General features: G+C 55.3%; 2 protein-coding genes and 1 pseudogene across 7 annotated transcripts; 2 read left to right on the plus strand and 1 right to left on the minus strand.

Moving 5' to 3' along the window:
• Window positions 1-909: 909 nt before the first annotated feature.
• On the plus strand, window positions 910-15,113 carry SEMA4G (semaphorin 4G). Of its 6 annotated transcripts, none has more exons than XR_006701658.1 (16): window positions 910-1,039; window positions 3,956-4,435; window positions 4,554-4,702; window positions 4,985-5,047; window positions 8,324-8,446; window positions 8,569-8,662; window positions 8,815-8,928; window positions 9,114-9,283; window positions 9,359-9,528; window positions 9,825-9,969; window positions 10,111-10,333; window positions 10,753-10,868; window positions 10,991-11,154; window positions 11,322-11,383; window positions 12,820-13,882; window positions 14,018-15,113. XR_006701658.1 is itself a non-coding variant. In XM_045438612.1 (15 exons), exons 2-15 carry the CDS (start codon window positions 4,312-4,314, stop codon window positions 13,647-13,649), a joined length of 2,547 nt encoding a protein of 848 aa, XP_045294568.1. In that variant the 5' UTR covers window positions 910-1,039; window positions 3,956-4,311; the 3' UTR covers window positions 13,650-15,113. The 6 variants fall into 6 exon arrangements, 3 of the variants coding, with proteins under 3 accessions (XP_045294568.1, XP_045294570.1, XP_045294569.1); XR_006701659.1 differs by having other exon boundaries at window positions 14,022-15,113; XR_006701660.1 differs by having other exon boundaries at window positions 8,348-8,446.
• LOC123576968 lies at window positions 13,647-15,113 on the plus strand (annotated as a pseudogene).
• Window positions 15,114-15,742: 629 nt separating this feature from the next.
• MRPL43 (mitochondrial ribosomal protein L43) lies at window positions 15,743-17,158 on the minus strand. Its single transcript, XM_045438629.1, has 3 exons — window positions 16,961-17,158; window positions 16,765-16,871; window positions 15,743-16,635 (listed from the first exon to the last, which is right to left on the minus strand). The coding sequence occupies exons 1-3, from the start codon at window positions 17,089-17,091 to the stop codon at window positions 16,394-16,396; spliced, it is 480 nt and encodes a 159-aa protein (XP_045294585.1). The 5' UTR covers window positions 17,092-17,158; the 3' UTR covers window positions 15,743-16,393.
• Between the last annotated feature and the right edge of the window lie 26 nt (window positions 17,159-17,184).

Genomic DNA, 17,184 nt, shown 5'->3' on the forward strand with positions numbered 1-17,184 from the left:
CAGAGGCATGGCCTGAGTTGCAGGGAAACCGCAGCACCAAATGTTGCATGGGAGGACCATCATGGTTGAGTCTGAGGAGTTGGGGAGTTGATTCTGAGGGGGGCTTCCTAGATCGCTGCGGGGTGAGGCGGTTGAGCCTAGGAGGGACAGAATGTCTAATTGCCTATGAGGAGAGTTCACTGGAAGATCTGGAGTAAGAATGATGTTCAACATGAGCTGGAAGGGAAGGAAGGCAGTTATCCGAGTGACCCAGTCCCTGAGGAGGTGAACCCCGTTACTAAAAGGTTTGGTTGAATGGACAGGTACAAACGGTTGTGGCTTATTCAGAAAAACAGCATTTTCTGTGTGAATTTCTTGCCAAGCTGTTACTTCATCCTTCCAAGCCCAACTCCTTTCACCCACTCACAGTCAAGCTGAAGGACCAGGCAGCCGGAGGCTGTGAAGCTGGGAATCCAGACCCAGTTCTATGTTCAGAGCTGCCCCCAAGGCTTGGCCTCCACCTACCCTGGCCCTCAGCACCCTGGGCAGAGAGCCCAAGAGCGTAGCAGGAACGCAAGAAGTGAGGTCCATATTAGAAGACTGGTCAGAGGGCCCTCGGAAAGTTAAGCCCCCAGAGCACAGGTTTGCAAGTCCCCAGCAGTAGGCAAGTCAGAGGGGTCCTGGGGTTAGAGGGGAGGCAAGGTGGGCCAGAAGCCCATGGAGAGAGCGCAGGGGTGGTGAGGCCACCACCAGGGGGCGATACTGGTGCTGCTGCCCTTGAGGGTGGAGGACGCCAGATGCCCGGAGGCCGTGTGAGCCTTGGCCTCAAACCTGTATTGTGTAGGGTGGGGGGCGCGGAAGAAGAGAGCGGCGCCCTTCCCTGCACCCCACCCTGTCGGCCCCGCCTCCCTGGCCCCGCCTTCCAGCCCCCGCCCCACCCCCGGCTCCGCCTCCACCCCCCGCCCCGCCTCCGGCCGCAGCCCCTTCCTCCCGCAGCTGGTGCTGTGGGGCCGCGGAGCAGCGCGTCGCCGTCTCTATGGCCGGGGATCCAAGCGCAAAGGTGAGAGAGGCAGGGAGCGCGGGCGGCGGCGGGGCCTGGGCCGGGGGGCGGAGGCCAGGCCAGGCCTTCCCCACATCCATTCCACCCTCCAAGCTGGGCCAGGCCTTTCTCACCGTCAAGTCCCGGGTCCTGCTATAAAGGCACTGGAGGGGCGCGGGCCAGGCCTCCTGCCGTGCAGGGCGCAGACCCGCCACCGCGGAGTCGGGGACCGGCGCGGGGCGGGGACCCGCGTGGCGAACAGTGTTCCCCGGGATCTGGGTCACGTCTCCTGGCGTCCGGCGGGATCGAAGGAGAGCTTGTCCTCGAGCTGCAGCAGTAGAGACAGAGGTTAGATCTGAGGAGAGGGAAGACCCTCATACTGTCCAGGATGATGGAAGGAGAGGGTAGCGGGGGAAGGGCTCTCAGGCCAGAAGAGACGGCCATCCTACTGGGCCGAGGGGAATGCCGCCTACACTAAGCAGGTGGACGTCTGGGATGAAGGTCGAGAGCCTGCTGATCCAACATCGATCCTGTTTTGGGGGGGAGGGGGTGCCTCCGTTCCTCAGTTTCTTGAGCCCTAGGATCTAATACTCGGAAGGTGATCAGAGTTCAGGGGGCTGGCCCTAGGGAGGAACCCAAACTGTGGAACTGGGGGTGGAGTGTGGGGTGTAGACTGGAGACCTTGAAGCCTTGTCGCCACTGGGGGAGGGAGGGCAGCCGCTCCGCCCCCCGTTTAGCCCCGCCCTCCCTCCCAACAGGTTAAATGGAGGCTGAGAGCCCCTGCCCAACTCCCATATCTAGAACGGCAGCATACAGGGGAGTGGAGCGGTGCTAAGTTCCATTCCATCTTTCTTTTGCTAAAGCGAGGGGCCTCCTTCCGTCTGGGTTAGGTACCCCTTCCTTTGCAGAGAGGCCCGTTGCATTTGAACATCTGAGGTCAGATGCCTCCCTACATCACCACACACACACACACACACACACACACACACACATTTGGAATCTGGCCTTAAAATTGGGACTTTGAGGAAGGGAGGTAGTGCTGCTCTGCGCCTCAGTGGACACTGGCAGCCTCCAACCCTACAGTGAGAACTGGACCCCTGTTTGAACATATGCTGCCTCTGCACACATGTAATTTGTGTGTCTGAGCACTGTGTGAACATACATGTACTTGACCCTTCTGTTAACATGAACATGCCTGACCTACTGTATCGGTGGGTTTGTGTGCATGTCCCTACACATATGTATGTGCACGACCTTTCTGTGAATAGGTGTACAATCCTTCATATGCACACATGTGGATTTATAACCCTCCTTAACTTCTGAGGCTGTGCGATCTGCTGAATGAATGGATGAGAATATGTGAATAGAACCTTATTTGTCAATGTGTATGAACGCATCTGGCAGACCCTTTATATGAGCATATGCGTGCACAAACCTCCCTGTGAATGTATGTGTGCATGACTCTCCTATGAGTACATTTGTTCACAGCCCTTCTGTGAACATGTGTGTATGTGCACCTATTGTGTGCACATCACCCCCTTCTGGACATGTGTGACTTCTGCCATGAACCACGCTCAGTGGTTTCTCTAACCTGGAGTGTGTTCCTCCTGCCCAGTCCTAGAGCCTGATACCTCATAGCCGTAGGACTCCCTCTCCACCCCCCACCCCACTTCTGCACTAAGCAAATAGGAGGCCCCAAAGGTAAACAGGTGTGCCTCCACAGTGAGGGGTGGGGCATGGGCAGTTTGCCTGGGGCCTCGTGCTGCCCAGTCCCCAGATGAGGAGCTGACGCCCTTTAGTCTACACTCTTCTCTACACTCATACTATATTCTCCCCCTCTGGGCTCTGACCACTACAGTGCTGACCTTTACCTCTTGAATAAATGCTCCAAATTCCTGTTTTCCCTCTGGCCGGATCCTAGTCCTTCCCCTCGCCTCAAGGCCACATAGTTAATATTTGACCTGGAAAGGAGGGGAGAGGCCAGTGGCCCTTGTGGCTGTGTCTGTGGGTGTCTGATGAGATTGGGTGGGTCAGGCTTCCTCCACACCCAGCCCAGTGCAGGAAGCCTTCAAGAGCCACCTCAGAGATCAGGCCTATTACAGGGGTCAGGGGAGATCTGCCACCTACTTCCACCCCATCCCCACATGACTTGAGAGAGAGTCCAGGTGTGGAATAGTCTCCAGGGTAAGCCAGGGGAGGTGGCCAAGAGCTCCCATCACTCACCATTTCCATGTTGCTTTTATCTCAACTGGCCTTGCACACTAGAGCATCCTGCATAGACATTACACCTGTGCAGTGCAGCCAGGGGGCCCCAGATACCCACCCCCCACCATGTCTATGAATGCCTATTTGCAGGTAGGGACACGTGTGGATGCCTAGCCAGAGAGTGCAGTACAGACTCGCATGGGCAGAGTAGAGATGTGCACCCCCTCGGAGAGGAATGCTGAGGAGGAGAAGTGTCTAATTAAAGAGAGATTCCAGAGGGAGCTCTCGGGCCAGGGAAAAGAAAAAACAAAGGGAAAACAGGACAAAATCAACAAAGGCCCATTAAATGTCTCTGCCAAGCCTTCTTGCATAAGGCACCCCCGCAGGCAGCAGGGGCAGCTGCTGCCCCAAGTTTGGTCCCATTGTTGGGAGGAGAAGGCATTCTCTCTGAAAACGGAGCTCCACCCGAGACAGAGGCCTAGCTTAGCCTCTGAGTTGGTCAGAGGAGGGTGGATACTTTGGGTTTGGGTTGGGAGGAGTCTAGGGTCTTCTAAGGAGGGCAAGTTCTACCCAACTTAGAGCAGAGAAGTGGACAGAGCGACAGTGAGCCAATCCTGACGTAGGAGTTCTGTGGTCCCTCCCACCAGTGCCCCCTAAAGTCTGGGGGTAATGCCATCTACCTTCCACACACACACAGATAAAAGAGCTTTTCTACCCTGTTTTTTTCTTTAGAAAACGGACCTCAGAGAACCAGAACTAGTCCTGCTGTCGGAGCAGGGTGACCCCATCAGTGACCTACAACCCCCTTATGACCCCACAACTCCTTTCCACCATGGAGTTTGTATTTGATGCAGAAAAGCAGTGTGTGATCCATCCCTCCCTCTGACCTCTGACCTGGGATTCCATGGCCACACAACCCTGTGATTCCATGTCCCCTCGATTCCAGGACCCTCCCTGGCCCCATGACCCCTGACCTTCCAAGTGACCTCCCTGGACCTTGACCCCTGTGACTATTCTTGCCATCATACCCTGTGACTGTGGCCCTGGCTCCCCTTGGGGATCTTACTGGTCTGGGCCTCCCCAGAAAAATGTGGGGAAGGCTCTGGCCCCTCTTCCTGAGCTTCCTCACAGCATCTGCAGTCCCTGGACCCTCACTGCGGAGACCATCCAGAGAACTAGATGCCATCCCACGGATGACCATCCCCTATGAAGGTTAGATGCCCCCTCCCCTTCCCCCCCCCCCCCGCCAAATTTGAAACACAGCAGGAGCCAGGTCTGGGAGTGGGGAGGACACCCCAGGGCTGGGCTCACGACTCCCACTCTCCCCAAGAGCTCTCCAGGACCCGGCACTTCAAGGGCCGAGCCCAGAACTACTCAACGCTGCTGCTGGAGGAGTCTTCAGCAAGACTGCTGGTTGGAGCCCGAGGTGCCCTCTTCTCTCTCAATGCCCGTGACATAGGAGATGGGGCTCACAAAGAGGTTAGCCCTTAGACCCTGGAACACCCAGAGGATCTCCGGCTTTATCCACCTCCCTGGGACCTCAATTTCCTGGAAGCCTTGCCAGCCTTCCATAGCCCCCTGGTCAGATAGCATGGCCCTTCCTAACCCACGTCTCCCTTACCATCCAATGCTCCTCCTGAAACCTACCTGTACCCCAGTTTCCCCTGTTCCCTGCAGTCCTATACCTGGTCCCACAGATAATGGTGAAAGGGAAGGGTCCTGGGGTCAACACATCAGCCCATTCCCTTTCCCTGTCTCCAGATCCACTGGGAGGCCTCCCCAGAGATGCAAAGCAAATGCCATCAAAAAGGGAAAAACAACCAGGTATGTGGTCTGTCCTTTCCCCAGCTCCTTTCCTTCTCTTCAGTTGGGGATGTCAAGGTTGGTGGGGACACAGATGGAGAGGTATGAATCAGCCAGTCAGTTGCAGCAACCACAGCAAACACGTGAGTGTAGCCAGAGTGGTGGGCCCTAGGTGCAGCACTTCTAATCCAAACAGCTGGTCACCTACCAGCTTGGCCTATAGTGGCATCTGAATCTCTTCTGGGCTCCTGAGTAAGAATCATGATAGAAATAAGTAATCTCTAGTAAATGCTGACTTAGCCATTATCTCTCCTAATTCTAAAATAACCCTATGAAATAGTACTATCCTCCATTTTACAGATGAGACAAATGAGGTTTAGTCAAGGACTAGCTCAAATACCCAGTATTCCATGGAGGGCTGTTAGCGAATTGCCAGTTCTTTCAAGCTAAAGAACAGGGTGTCTGCAGGGGTTCCATGTCTGGCTATGTAACAGATCCATCTGGAGAACTTTTTAAAAATACGCATTCCCAGGGGTGCCTGGCTGGCTCAGTCAGTAGAGCATGCAACTCTTGATCTCAGGGTCATGAGTTCAAACCCCACATTGGGCATAGGGCCCAATGAAAGAAGAAGCCCAAAAAGAAAGAAAAAAGACTATATTCCCTGGCCCAGGGGTTCTGACTCAGTGGGTCTGGGGTGGTGTCGGGATAGGTGTGTTTAACGAGGCACCGCTAAGAGATTTTATCAAAAGTGCTGCTGGAGCAGCATGGGTAGGAAGTGGGGCTGGTGAAGTAAGTGGAACCCAGTCACAGAGCACTGCAAATGCCCAGCTAGAGGTATGGGTTTGATTCTGTGACAGTGGGCACCCTCACCATTTGGTACTTTAGAGACTCTCAGACTTTAGTGTGCACAAGAATCACCTGGGTATGGTATAAATGCAGGTGCTAACTCAGTCAGTCTGGGGAAGGGGCCCAAGAGTCTGCAATTCTAACAAGCTTCCAGAGGAAGCTGATACTGTTGCTCCCCAAGCCGCACTTTGGGTAGCAAGGCTTCAGGAAGACAATTCCGAAAACATGTTCTGAGAAACATTAATTTTCAAAAGGGGGGTTTAATGGTCAGATGAGTTTGGGAAATGCTGTATGCTTAATCCCACAGTGCACAGCAACATCCCTAAGGCCCTGAGAAGTCCCCTGGCAAGGCAGGTTTTAGCCATGGTTTCCAACTTATTTGACCACAGAATTCCTCCCTCATCCCCCCTTATTTTTTTTTTTGTTTGTTTATTTATTTAAGTTTATTTTGAGAGAGAGCGTGTGTGCATGAATGGGGGGGGGGGCAAGCAGAGGGTGAGGGAGAGAATCCCACACAGGCTCCTCATGGGACTTGATCCCACAAACCATGAGTTCATGCCCTGAGCCGAAATCAAGAGTCAGACACTTAACTTACTGAGCCACCCAGGTGCTCTCCTTCCCACCCACCCCCATCCCCCCCAACCCCCCACTTTTTTTTTTTTTTTTTTAGTGTTTATTTACTTTTGAGAGAGAAAGAGACAGAGCATGAGTGGGGAGGGGCAGAGAGAGAGGGAGACACAGAATCCAAAGCAGGCTCCAGGCTCTGAGCTGTCAGCACAGAGCCCAATGCGGGGCTCAAACTCACAAACTGTGAAATCGTGACCTGAGCCAAAGTTAGACGCTTAACCGACTGAGCCACCCAGGGACCCCGACCTTTTTTAATGTAAACATCTTGGGGAAACACTACTAGAGTAATACTAATCCAGGCCCAGGCACTAGATGGATTAAAATGGAGTAAGTCTATGGGACACCTGGGTGGCTCAGTTAATTAAGCATCTGACTCAGTTCGTGATCTCGTGGTTCATGAGTTTGAGTCCTGCAAGGAGCCTGCTTGGGATTATCTCTCTGCCTCTCCCCTGCCCTCTCTCTATCTCTCTCTCAAAATAAATAAAAATAAACTTAAAAAAAATCCTTCTAAAAAAAATCATAAAATAAAATAGTGAGTCTGGAGGCAGGAAAGGCAGAGAAGGTTGGGGGCATCATGGGGGTCAGAGGAGGAAGGCATGAGCAGGCTAGTGGAGAGAAGGGACCCGGGGAGGCAATGGGATGAGACAAAAAGGCCTGCATGGATTCAAACCCTGGGTAACAAGCAGGAAGAGGAATCATGAACAAGGCAAACAAGTCGGGGGGGGGGGGGGGGGGGGCTTAGCTTGAGGCATTTAATGGGCAGAGAAGAGCAGTGTGGCTGGAGCAGGTGAGGGAGGGGAGGAAGGGGCAGAGCCCTACCATGCAGGGCCGGAAGTGGTAGGTTATGTTCAGGACTCCAGTGGGCCACTGAAGGTTTTTTAAATACAGCAGTGACACGATCTGGTTTACATGTTTAAAATATGCCTTGGAAAGTGGGTTGCCAGAGGGTGCTAATCGGTAGAATATCTCTGGAAGGAAACCAGACAATGGTAAGAGCAGTCCCCTTTGAAGGCAACAGGGATAAAAGGAGACGCTCTGTTTACAACCTATCCCTTTGTACCTTCTGAATTTTACACTGTGTACATGCATTCCTCACTCATTGAATAAACAAGTAGCTTTTACAGAGTGGCGGAGGCTTGGGAGAACTGACAGGCAGTCTCTACAGTTGTCCAGGGAAGAGGCAACAGGGGTGACATGGACTAGGGTGGTGGAGGTGGAGGGGGAAGTGGACCACGTCAGGAGACATGACGACAAAGTATCTCGAGGAAGGACTGAACATGGGGGTGAGGGAGTGGGAAGCAGCAAGGATGACTCCTGGAATCGACTAATAAGATGGATGGATGAAGTGAGGTGGGAAAGACTGGATGAACAGGTTTAGGAGGGAAGATGCAGGTTAGGGAGGAGGGAATGAGCTAGCTATTGGGTGGAGAGAGGGCAGAGCCTGGGGATACATTTGGTAGTGTCACCCCACAGGGGGGGTGTGGGAGCTCCAGGACTAGGGGACACTGCTGAGAAGGAGATGTGAGAGAAGTATCTCAGGGTGGTGGGAGCCCTGGGGGCCCCCGAACTGGGGGTGCGGAGGGCTGCAGGCCATGCAGAAGCTGGCAAAATGTGTCAGGTAATCCTGACAGTGAGATAGAAGACTGAAGAGGGGTCAATGCTGCTGGGAAGCCCAAGGACAGTGGGTTCCAGGGAGTAGTCTGTGTTCCGGGCAGTGAGCAGGCCCACTGGGAACTCAGAACTGTGTCGGGTGGGTGGGGGCAAGAGCCGAACTACAATGCTGGATTAACGGAAAAGGCCTCTAAGTAGGCTGGGGGCTCACAGCCCTCCCCCACCTCCCCCCCCCAGACGGAGTGCTTCAACCATGTGCGATTCCTTCAGCGACTCAATGCCACCCACTTCTATGCATGCGGGACTCATGCCTTCCAGCCTCTCTGTGCAGCCATTGTGAGTAGGTCTGCCGCAGCCCAGCCCTTATTGCTGCTCCCTGGCCCTGGACCAGTCTGAGCTTGGGCCACGACCCCTGCCTGTCCTCGAGACCACTGACTTCTGGCCTCGTAATCCTCCAGGATGCTGAGGCCTTCACCTTGCCAACAAGCTTTGAGGAGGGGAAGGAGAAGTGTCCTTATGACCCAGCCCGTGGCTTCACAGGCCTCATCATCGGTGAGCATGCGCTCCTCCCCACCCTGGCCCCTTATCCATCAGTGTGCCCTTTGGGGGACACGGACCTCGTTGCTAGGACTTGCCACTGATAATGTGTTATGTGCCTTATTGTATGTGACGTGTCTGTCATGCGTGGCATGCCTGTGCTCCAGATGGAGGCCTCTACACAGCCACACGGTATGAATTCCGGAGCATCCCTGACATCCGCCGAAGCCGCCACCCGCACTCCTTGAGGACTGAGGAGGCTCCGATGCACTGGCTCAATGGTTAGGAGGATGAGGCACAGGATGTTGGGGGGCAGGGGACTATTCATCTTTACTCCCTTGGGCAGTTGACATCCCATCCCCAAATTCCCAGGTGAGCCTGTCTATTCCTGAGTGTGGTTGAGTGAGGGGTAGTGGAGGGGATCCCCATCCTGTCTCAGGGGCCACTTGAACTGCCCAACCTGCAGATGCTGAGTTTGTGTTCTCCGTCCTGGTACGGGAGAGCGAGGCCAGTACAGTGGGCGATGACGACAAGGTTTACTACTTCTTCACGGAGCGGGCCACTGACGAGGGCCCCAGCAGCTTCACTCAGAGCCGCAACAGCCACCGTGTGGCCCGCGTGGCCCGGGTGTGCAAGGTGAGTGGCACCAAGTTTGGCCCAAGAGTGTACAAGCGGAACCTCTGACGCTGACCCTGTGCCCTACCTCCCCAGGGAGACCTAGGAGGAAAGAAGATCTTGCAGAAGAAGTGGACCTCCTTCTTAAAGGCGCGTCTAGTCTGCCACATTCCACAGTATGAGATGCTACGTGGTGTCTGCAGCCTGGATACGGACACCTCAGCACGCACACACTTCTATGCGGCCTTCACGCTGACCACACAGTGGTCAGTGCGGGGACAGTGGGGACACAAGGAACTGGGGACAGCCTGAGGCCTGGAGCAGAGGTCAATGAGGAGAAATAGGATCCCTTGTGGGGAGGCTGGCTGCAGAGAGAGAATTCCAGGCACATCCAGCTAGCCTTCAGCCAGAGGCCACAGTGGCCCCCTGACCCTTAGGAGAGGCCCTGAGGCCGAGAGCTGGGGTTGGCCAGGGTTAACAGTGAGCTCCAGGCTGGGGCAGGTGGCAAGGGGGCAGGCTCCACCCAGTGTGGCTCAGGCCCCTCCCCTATGTCCCTTCCTAGGAAGACCCTAGAGGCCTCAGCCATCTGCCGCTATGACCTGGCCGAGGTGCAGGCTGTCTTCGCAGGTCCCTACATGGAATACCAGGACGGTGCCCGGCGCTGGGGCCGCTATGAGGGCGGGGTGCCGGAGCCCCGGCCCGGCTCAGTGAGTGCCCAGGCCTGGGGTCAGTGCTGAGTAGACAGAACCCCCGGGAGGGGCAGGAGGGCCTAGCCTTGGGGGGGGTGGGGGGGGAGGGCACGCAAACAGTAGATTCCTGAGGTTCACTGCCTCTGCCCCCCACCCCAGTGCATCACAGATTCATTGCGCACTCGCGGCTACAACTCGTCCCAGGATTTGCCATCCCTCGTCTTGGACTTCGTGAAATTGCACCCACTGATGGCTCGGCCCGTGGTGCCCACACGAGGACGGCCCCTGCTGCTCAAGCGCAGTGTGCGCTATACACACCTCACAGGGACTCCTGTCACCACGCCTGCCGGACCCACCTATGACCTGCTCTTTCTGGGCACAGGTACTTTTGACCCTTGGCCTGGGCCCTTTGGTAACTGCTCACCTGGGTCCTTGATCCTCGTTGACCGCTCATCCCCTGAATGACTTTTGATCACAAAACCCTGGTGACCAATGATGTTGATTCTTCAATGAACACTCACTACTGACCCCCAGTGACCACTGGCTCTTGGTAACTGCGGATTCCTGTCACCAACCACAGTGATATTTGACCCTGATCACTAATGTTTCTGGACCCAACAATTCCTGCCATGACAAGCCCAGAGTTCCCAGCCAGGGAACTGTTCCCAGTCTTGAGTAACTGTTACCGGCTGAATCCTTGTCCCTGACGTCCTGGCTCCCAAGCTACTCCCATTAGGCTATTGCAGGGGCTGAAAACAGATTCCATTTCTGGGTTCTGACCCTCTGCCCTTTCCATACCAGCTGATGGCTGGATCCACAAGGCCGTGGTGCTGGGTTCTGGGATGCACATTATCGAAGAGACACAAGTGTTCAAGGAGCCCCAGTCTGTGGAAAATCTGGTCATCTCTCCAATGCAGGTAGCCTCTGACCCACTACTTGCCAGAATAGGGGGAGGGAGTGGGTGGCTAGGCAGTGGCCGTGTGTGTCTGTAGGTGGGAGTTGGGGGTGTTGCCAACCAGCTTTCCTCTCCGGCTCCCAGCACAGCCTTTACGTGGGGGCCCCTAGTGGTGTCATCCAGCTACCACTGTCGAGCTGCTCCCGCTACCGCTCCTGCTATGACTGCATCCTGGCCCGGGACCCCTACTGTGGCTGGGACCCCAGCACCCATGCCTGCATCATAACCAACAGGTCCCAGGGTAGCAGGTAAGAGGTGGTAGGGGTGTGAGGGTCCCGTGTGAACAGGGGATCAGGGCCTGAGGGGAGGAGGTGGGCCTGCTAGCTGGAGGGGGAATGGGGGGCGGTTGTTGGCAACAGCATCATTGACTTCCACTGGGGAAACTAAAGCTCAGTTCCCCTGTTCGTGAGTTTAGGACAGCACTGATACAGGACATAGAGAGAGGAAACCGAGGCTGTGAAGGCAACAAGGACACAGGTAAGTGACAGGCATGGACATGTGTAAGCCCGGCTGCATAGCCTGTCCTCTACGTTTACTGTCATTTGCCTGTGCGTGTACGTTATCTGAATGGTTGTGTCTGTGTGCTTTCAGCGAGGATGTTCCAGCACAGTGTGGCACAGAGTAAGTGCTCCACAGACATCTGTTGCCCTAAAGGATTATAAATGAGGAGAAAGGCTCATGACATAAAAGTTCTTTTTGTCACACCTGAGCTTATAGCCAAGTGTGTGCTGGCGGGGGCGGGAGGGGGGGCAATTAAATGATCACACAAGTAATTCTTTCCATTGGTTTTTGCTACAAAAGGAATACTTACAACTATAACAAGGATTTGAAGGACAATGAATACTCCCGTGAGGAAGATCAGATGACTGAGCTGATACCTAAAGGAGGAGCGGAAGTTAATAGTCATACTAACATGTACTGAGTACTTACTCTGTGCCAGGCGCTGACCGAACACATACACACACGATCTCTCTTATGCTCACAGCATTGCTAGGAGAGAGGTGCCACGATCCTCATCCCTATGAGGGGCAATCTCTCTGAGGTACAGGGAGAGTAAGTACACTGCCCAAAGTTAATAAGCTATTAAGTAGTGGGGTCAGAATTCAAACCTGACCCCGAACAGTCTGACTGGAGTTTGTGCTTTTCATTACTTCTGTGCTCTTTCCCCCTGGCCAACCAGCGGAGGGCACGGAGAGGGGGGTGACATCCAAGCAGAGGGGACAGCAGGCCGATGAGCTTGGGGTGTTTGCCAAGAGGCTGGAGAAGTGGGCAGGGACCATGTTGAGGTGGGGAAGTGGCACAATCAGTGTGGTGTTTTTAAAAGGTTACCCCACTCCTGCATGGAGAATAAATTACGTGGGGGCCAGAGTGGGCCAGCAGCTGGGGAAGGAGAGAAGTGAACAGGGCTGAGATGGATTCTGGAAGCAGAATCCTGGTGAGAATTAGACACTAAGGTGAAGGAGAGAGAGAGGCAAGGGGACTCCCCGGTTTCTGACTTAAGTAGCTGAGTAGCTACTGGTGCCATTCACTGTGACAATTCAAGGAAAAGACCTGGTATAGTTTGGGACGGAGGCTTTGGCCTTAGTTCCTGTGCCATGTTCAAGAGACCTCCCGTGGAGATGCCGTGTGTGGAAAATGTTCAGGTCTGTCGATCAGGGGAGAACTCTGTGCTAGAGACTCAGCTTACAAATCATTGGCAGATAGCAGGCACTGAAACCACTGAGACGGGCCAGTGCAAACCTTAAATGGGAACACAAACGCAGGAGACCTCATTCAGTTGTCACCATGATTCCAGATTTGCGCTTGGTGCTAGGGACGTAACAGTGAACCACCTGACCTGCCATCTCCAACGCCCTCCCTCAGATAGACAACACTGACCACTCCTCTCACCGCCCCCCCCTCCCCACCTCCAGGGCCACCACCACCACTGAGAACCCGCTCTGTCCTCCGAGGTGACGATGTTCTCCTGCCCTGTGACCAGCCATCCAACCTGGCCCGGGCCTTGTGGCTGCTCAATGGGAGCATGGGCCTGAATGACGGACAGCATGGCTACCGCGTGGGCGTGGATGGGCTGCTGGTGACAAACATACAGCCTGAGCACAGTGGCAACTATGGCTGCTATGCTGAGGAGAATGGCCTCCGCACCCTGCTGGCCTCCTACAGCCTCACAGTCCGGCCAGCCACTCCTGCCCCAGCTCCACAAGCCCCTGCCATGCCCGGGGCACAGCTGGCACCTGACGTGAGGCTACTGTATGTGCTAGCCATCGCTGCGCTTGGCGGCCTCTGCCTCATCCTGGCTTCCTCCCTCCTCTATGTGGCCTGTCTTCAGGGAGGCAGACGAGGGCGTCGAAGGAAATACTCTCTGGGTCGGGCTGGCCGGGCAGGGGGCTCTGCTGTGCAGCTGCAGACAGTTTCAGGCCAATGTCCTGGAGAGGAAGACGAGGGTGACGATGGGGAGGGGGCTGGGGGCCTGGAAGGTGGCTGCCTCCAGATCATCCCTGGGGAGGGAGCCCCAGCCCCACCGCCTCCACCGCCCCCACCGCCACCGGCCGAGCTGACCAACGGGCTGGTGGCACTACCCAGCCGGCTGCGCAGGATGAACGGCAACAGCTACGTGCTCCTGAGGCAGAGCAACAACGGAGTGCCAGCAGGGCCCTGCTCGTTTGCTGAGGAGCTCAGCCGCATCCTGGAGAAGAGGAAACACACACAGCTTGTAGAGCACCTGGACGAGAGCTCTGTCTGAGCCCAGCCTCCTAGGACAAATGCTCTTCCAAGCCAGCCTGTCTGCCCCAGGCTGGGCTGCTGCTTCCCCAACACAGCCACTCTACCTTCACCTCCCTCCCCCCAACTCCAGGCCCTTCTCCCAACTTTGTGATGTCCCTGTAGGGCTGGCAGAGTCAGGCCCAGCCAAAGTCCCCTCCTCAGTCTCCACAGACCCATCTGTGAGCAGCCCAGGCCCACCGGTGCTCCTCAGAGGTGGGTACTCCCCCCAGGACGTGGAATTCTGTAGACCCAGCCCCAGTTCCTATTCCCTTACCCCAAGCACTTGGGAGGAGAGGATGCCATCTTCCTGCCCCATTTGTCTGTTCAAATCCTTCCTCTTTCTCCCAGGCAGGGCTCTGCAGGTCCAGATGACCTCAAGGTCACCACCCTCTGCGTGGCCCTATGTGCTGGATGGTCCCGAAACCAGACAAGACCTCTGCCAGCCACCAGAGCCACCTGAGCCCTGCATGCATTCACGTGTGCACACGGATGAATGTCTATCAGCTGGGCTGCAGGGCCCCCACCCCCATCTCCTGGAACATTGTGTTTCATCTCTCCTGGACTTTGGGTACCCTTCCAACGGCCATATCCCATCCTATCTAGGTTTCTCCCCTAGTCCCAGCCCCATGTGGTGACCTCTTTGGCAAAAGCTTGGGAACAGGCCAGTCTGGGGAGGTAAGACTGTGTCATTCCCCTCTTCTTCCTTAACGTGCAGCCCTCTTTGGTCAACCTCCTCACCCCCTTGGTCACTCTCAAGAGTGACAGACAGAGCCCCAGGCATGTCCCTTCACACACACGTGCTTACATTTCCACTTGCATTTCTGAGCCTCCCTTTGCTGCCTCGGACCTGTATCTGTTGGGTTTGGTCCATGGACATTTCAGAGGGAGAGCCCTCTCCCATTCAGCTGTCCTCTCAGACATTTCCCTAGGACGGGTGACCAACACTGCAATGAGCCAGCCTCCCTTTTGGGGACCAAGCATTTGCTACCCCCAGACCAGAGCAGGGGGAGGAGATCTGATGTCTCACCTGGCACATGAAGCCCGTTCTTGGAACTATGCAAAGGGCAGAGGCTGGGAGTTTGGATGCTTGGCTCCCATCCCTGTCCTACCTCACCGGGGCACTTTCAGGGTCCAGGGGCCTCTGAAGTCTCCAGGCCCATATGGGACAATCAAATCCTGACTGAGCTCCCCCATTCCCCTTGGGTGAGGATGACTGTTATTTTTGTAGCTGAGAACGTGGAATCCCACGGGTTTTTACTGCCCTTCACCCAACTTCTCCCACCTCCACCCCACAATGAATGTATTTATTGTGAGAACGGCTACACTTCTTTAGGAATGCCCCCACTCACCACCAAGGTGGGCAGAACAGGCATGTGACAGAGTGGGGAGCCTGGGCTCAGCTCCTCCCCCTCCTGTTGGTTAATAAATACCCTCTTTCCCCACAGCCATGTGTGGTCTGCTTGGTCTAGACTGGCCTTCCCCTGGTCACCAGGGGGCAGGCTTCTGATTCTATGGAAATGGTGCTGCAGGGTTGGCTCTGCTCCCCATAAAACCATTCGCAGAGGAAACTGGGATCCTCAGGTTCCATCTGACTGCCCTGGGTGGATACACAGGCCTTTATAACATTCTCACTACTCACTGATCATGGTGGTATGGGCATGACAAACAAAATTACAACACTTCAAGAATTCATACAAAGGTTTCTAGGTTTTTACCTCCTAGCTCTTTTCCTCACTATTCCTCCCCCTTGTTTTGGCTAAGCCTAGAAGATGCTCTCTGTTTATCAGCTCTCTTGCTCATCCCCAAAAGCTTTTCAGTCCCGTCCCTCCCCCCAACAAGGGACAACATGAATTCACTTCTGCAGAGGGGCCTGTCTTGGGGAGTAGTTAGTAGTTAGGACCAGGGCAAGCTTGTTACCAGGGACCTGGCCTAAGAATCAGTCTCCAAGGGTTAGGACTGGATAATCACATGGCCTCTAACACTAACCATCCTGAAGGGTTGTATGTTCCCCTTCTGGTTTTAGGATAATGAAAAATTAGGTTAGACTTAAAATATACACATATTTTGAAGATCTCAAGTGTAACTTTGGGCAAGTTTATTAACCTCAGTTTTCTAATCTAAACATTTACACGGATGTAAAGTGACTGTCCTAATGCCAGGTTCACAGCAGAATTTAAGGTGCTAGCTCTCTCTAGTTCAATGGTTGCAGAAATAGGACATGGATGGGAGGGGCACCTGGGTGGCTCAGCCAATTAAGCATTCACTTTGGCTCAGGTCATGATCTCAGTTTGTGGGTTTGAGCCCCACATTGGGCTCTGTGTTGACAGCTTAGAGCCTGAAGCCTGCCTTGGATTCTGTGTCTCCCTCTCTCTCTGCCCCTTCCCCCCCCCCCCCCCCACACACACTGTCTCTCTCTCAAAAATGAATAAATGTTGAAAGAAAGAAAGAAAGAAAAGAAAGAAAAAATAAAATCCTTGAAGAATCAGGTTTCAAGGATGTCAACTGGGCGATAATTAGGAGACTTAACAAAGTCACTGCCCCTCCTCCTATGCAACGAAGACAAGCAGCTCTTCTTTATCCCAAGCAAAAGCTTTGGCGTCAACTTCCCTTTTGGTGGGCTCCATCTGCCTGCGTGGGCTTGGAATCCCCTGAACCAGAGAGGAAGAACCACCTCCACTGGGGCAAGAGTCCAAAGCCTGGGATTGGAGTTGTTGGGGTAACTCTTCATGGCACTTGCACCTGGGCTGGGGCAGCATCCTGGACTTCTCGCGGGCGCAGCCCGCCCAACGTTGTCGGTTTGTTGGTGAAGGGGTGCCACTGGCCCTGGATGCTAGGGCTGTCCGTGTGGAAGGGCTTACGGATGCGGATCACTTCCAAGCCCGACTGGTCCGCCAGTTTCTGCACCAGCGTCGCAATCTCCGCCACTGACTTGCAGTGGATGCTCTCCTCGCGCACAGCCCCGTTAACTGGCCGAAGGGAGGGGGTGGGGGGAGAGGAAGCGAATGGATCAGGGTAAGACGAAAGGAAGGCGAGCCGGCGGGGCACCCCCCCCCCCCCCAGATGCCGCCCTCCAGCCCTCGTCCGGCCCCACTCACGGTACTCAGCCACTACTCTGGGCACACAGCACGGCCGCGAGTTCACGTATATTACGACCCCCGGGTTCCGTCGGGCGAAGTCTGCCACCTCCCGTTCCACGAACTCCCTGAGGAAGCCCAGAAGAGTAAGCACGGCGACCCCCGACCCTGGGCGACCTCTGCCCCGAGAGCACCCCGCGCCCTGCGCCCGGCTCACCTGGCGCCGCGGGACGAGGGCGCATCGCGACTGAGGCTAAAGCTGAGACGCTGCAGCTGCTGCACGTAGCGACCCAGACCGTTGTGGAGGACACTGGCCAGAAAGCGGCTCGGGGTCCCGCGCGCCGTCATGGCTACAGCGCCCAGGCAGCCCAGCCCAACCCAACCTCGCGGGACGGGGGCGGGACGAACGCCGGGACTTCCGGTTCCGGGAACACACGCGGC

This window comes from Leopardus geoffroyi, chromosome D2 (assembly GCF_018350155.1).
Source record: "Leopardus geoffroyi isolate Oge1 chromosome D2, O.geoffroyi_Oge1_pat1.0, whole genome shotgun sequence".
Lineage (NCBI taxonomy): Eukaryota > Metazoa > Chordata > Mammalia > Carnivora > Felidae > Leopardus > Leopardus geoffroyi.

Coding starts and splice junctions, on each gene's coding strand:
- SEMA4G (XM_045438612.1), top strand. CDS start 4,312: ATGTGGGGAAGGCTCTGGCCCCTCTTCCTGAGCTTCCTCACAGCATCT. Junction 9,284..9,358: donor GCGTGGCCCGGGTGTGCAAG/GTGAGTGGCACC, acceptor CTACCTCCCCAG/GGAGACCTAGGAGGAAAGAA. Junction 9,970..10,110: donor CGGAGCCCCGGCCCGGCTCA/GTGAGTGCCCAG, acceptor CCCCCACCCCAG/TGCATCACAGATTCATTGCG.
- MRPL43 (XM_045438629.1), bottom strand. CDS start 17,091: ATGACGGCGCGCGGGACCCCGAGCCGCTTTCTGGCCAGTGTCCTCCAC. Junction 16,872..16,960: donor CCCTCGTCCCGCGGCGCCAG/GTGAGCCGGGCG, acceptor GGGCTTCCTCAG/GGAGTTCGTGGAACGGGAGG. Junction 16,636..16,764: donor CAGAGTAGTGGCTGAGTACC/GTGAGTGGGGCC, acceptor CCCTTCGGCCAG/TTAACGGGGCTGTGCGCGAG.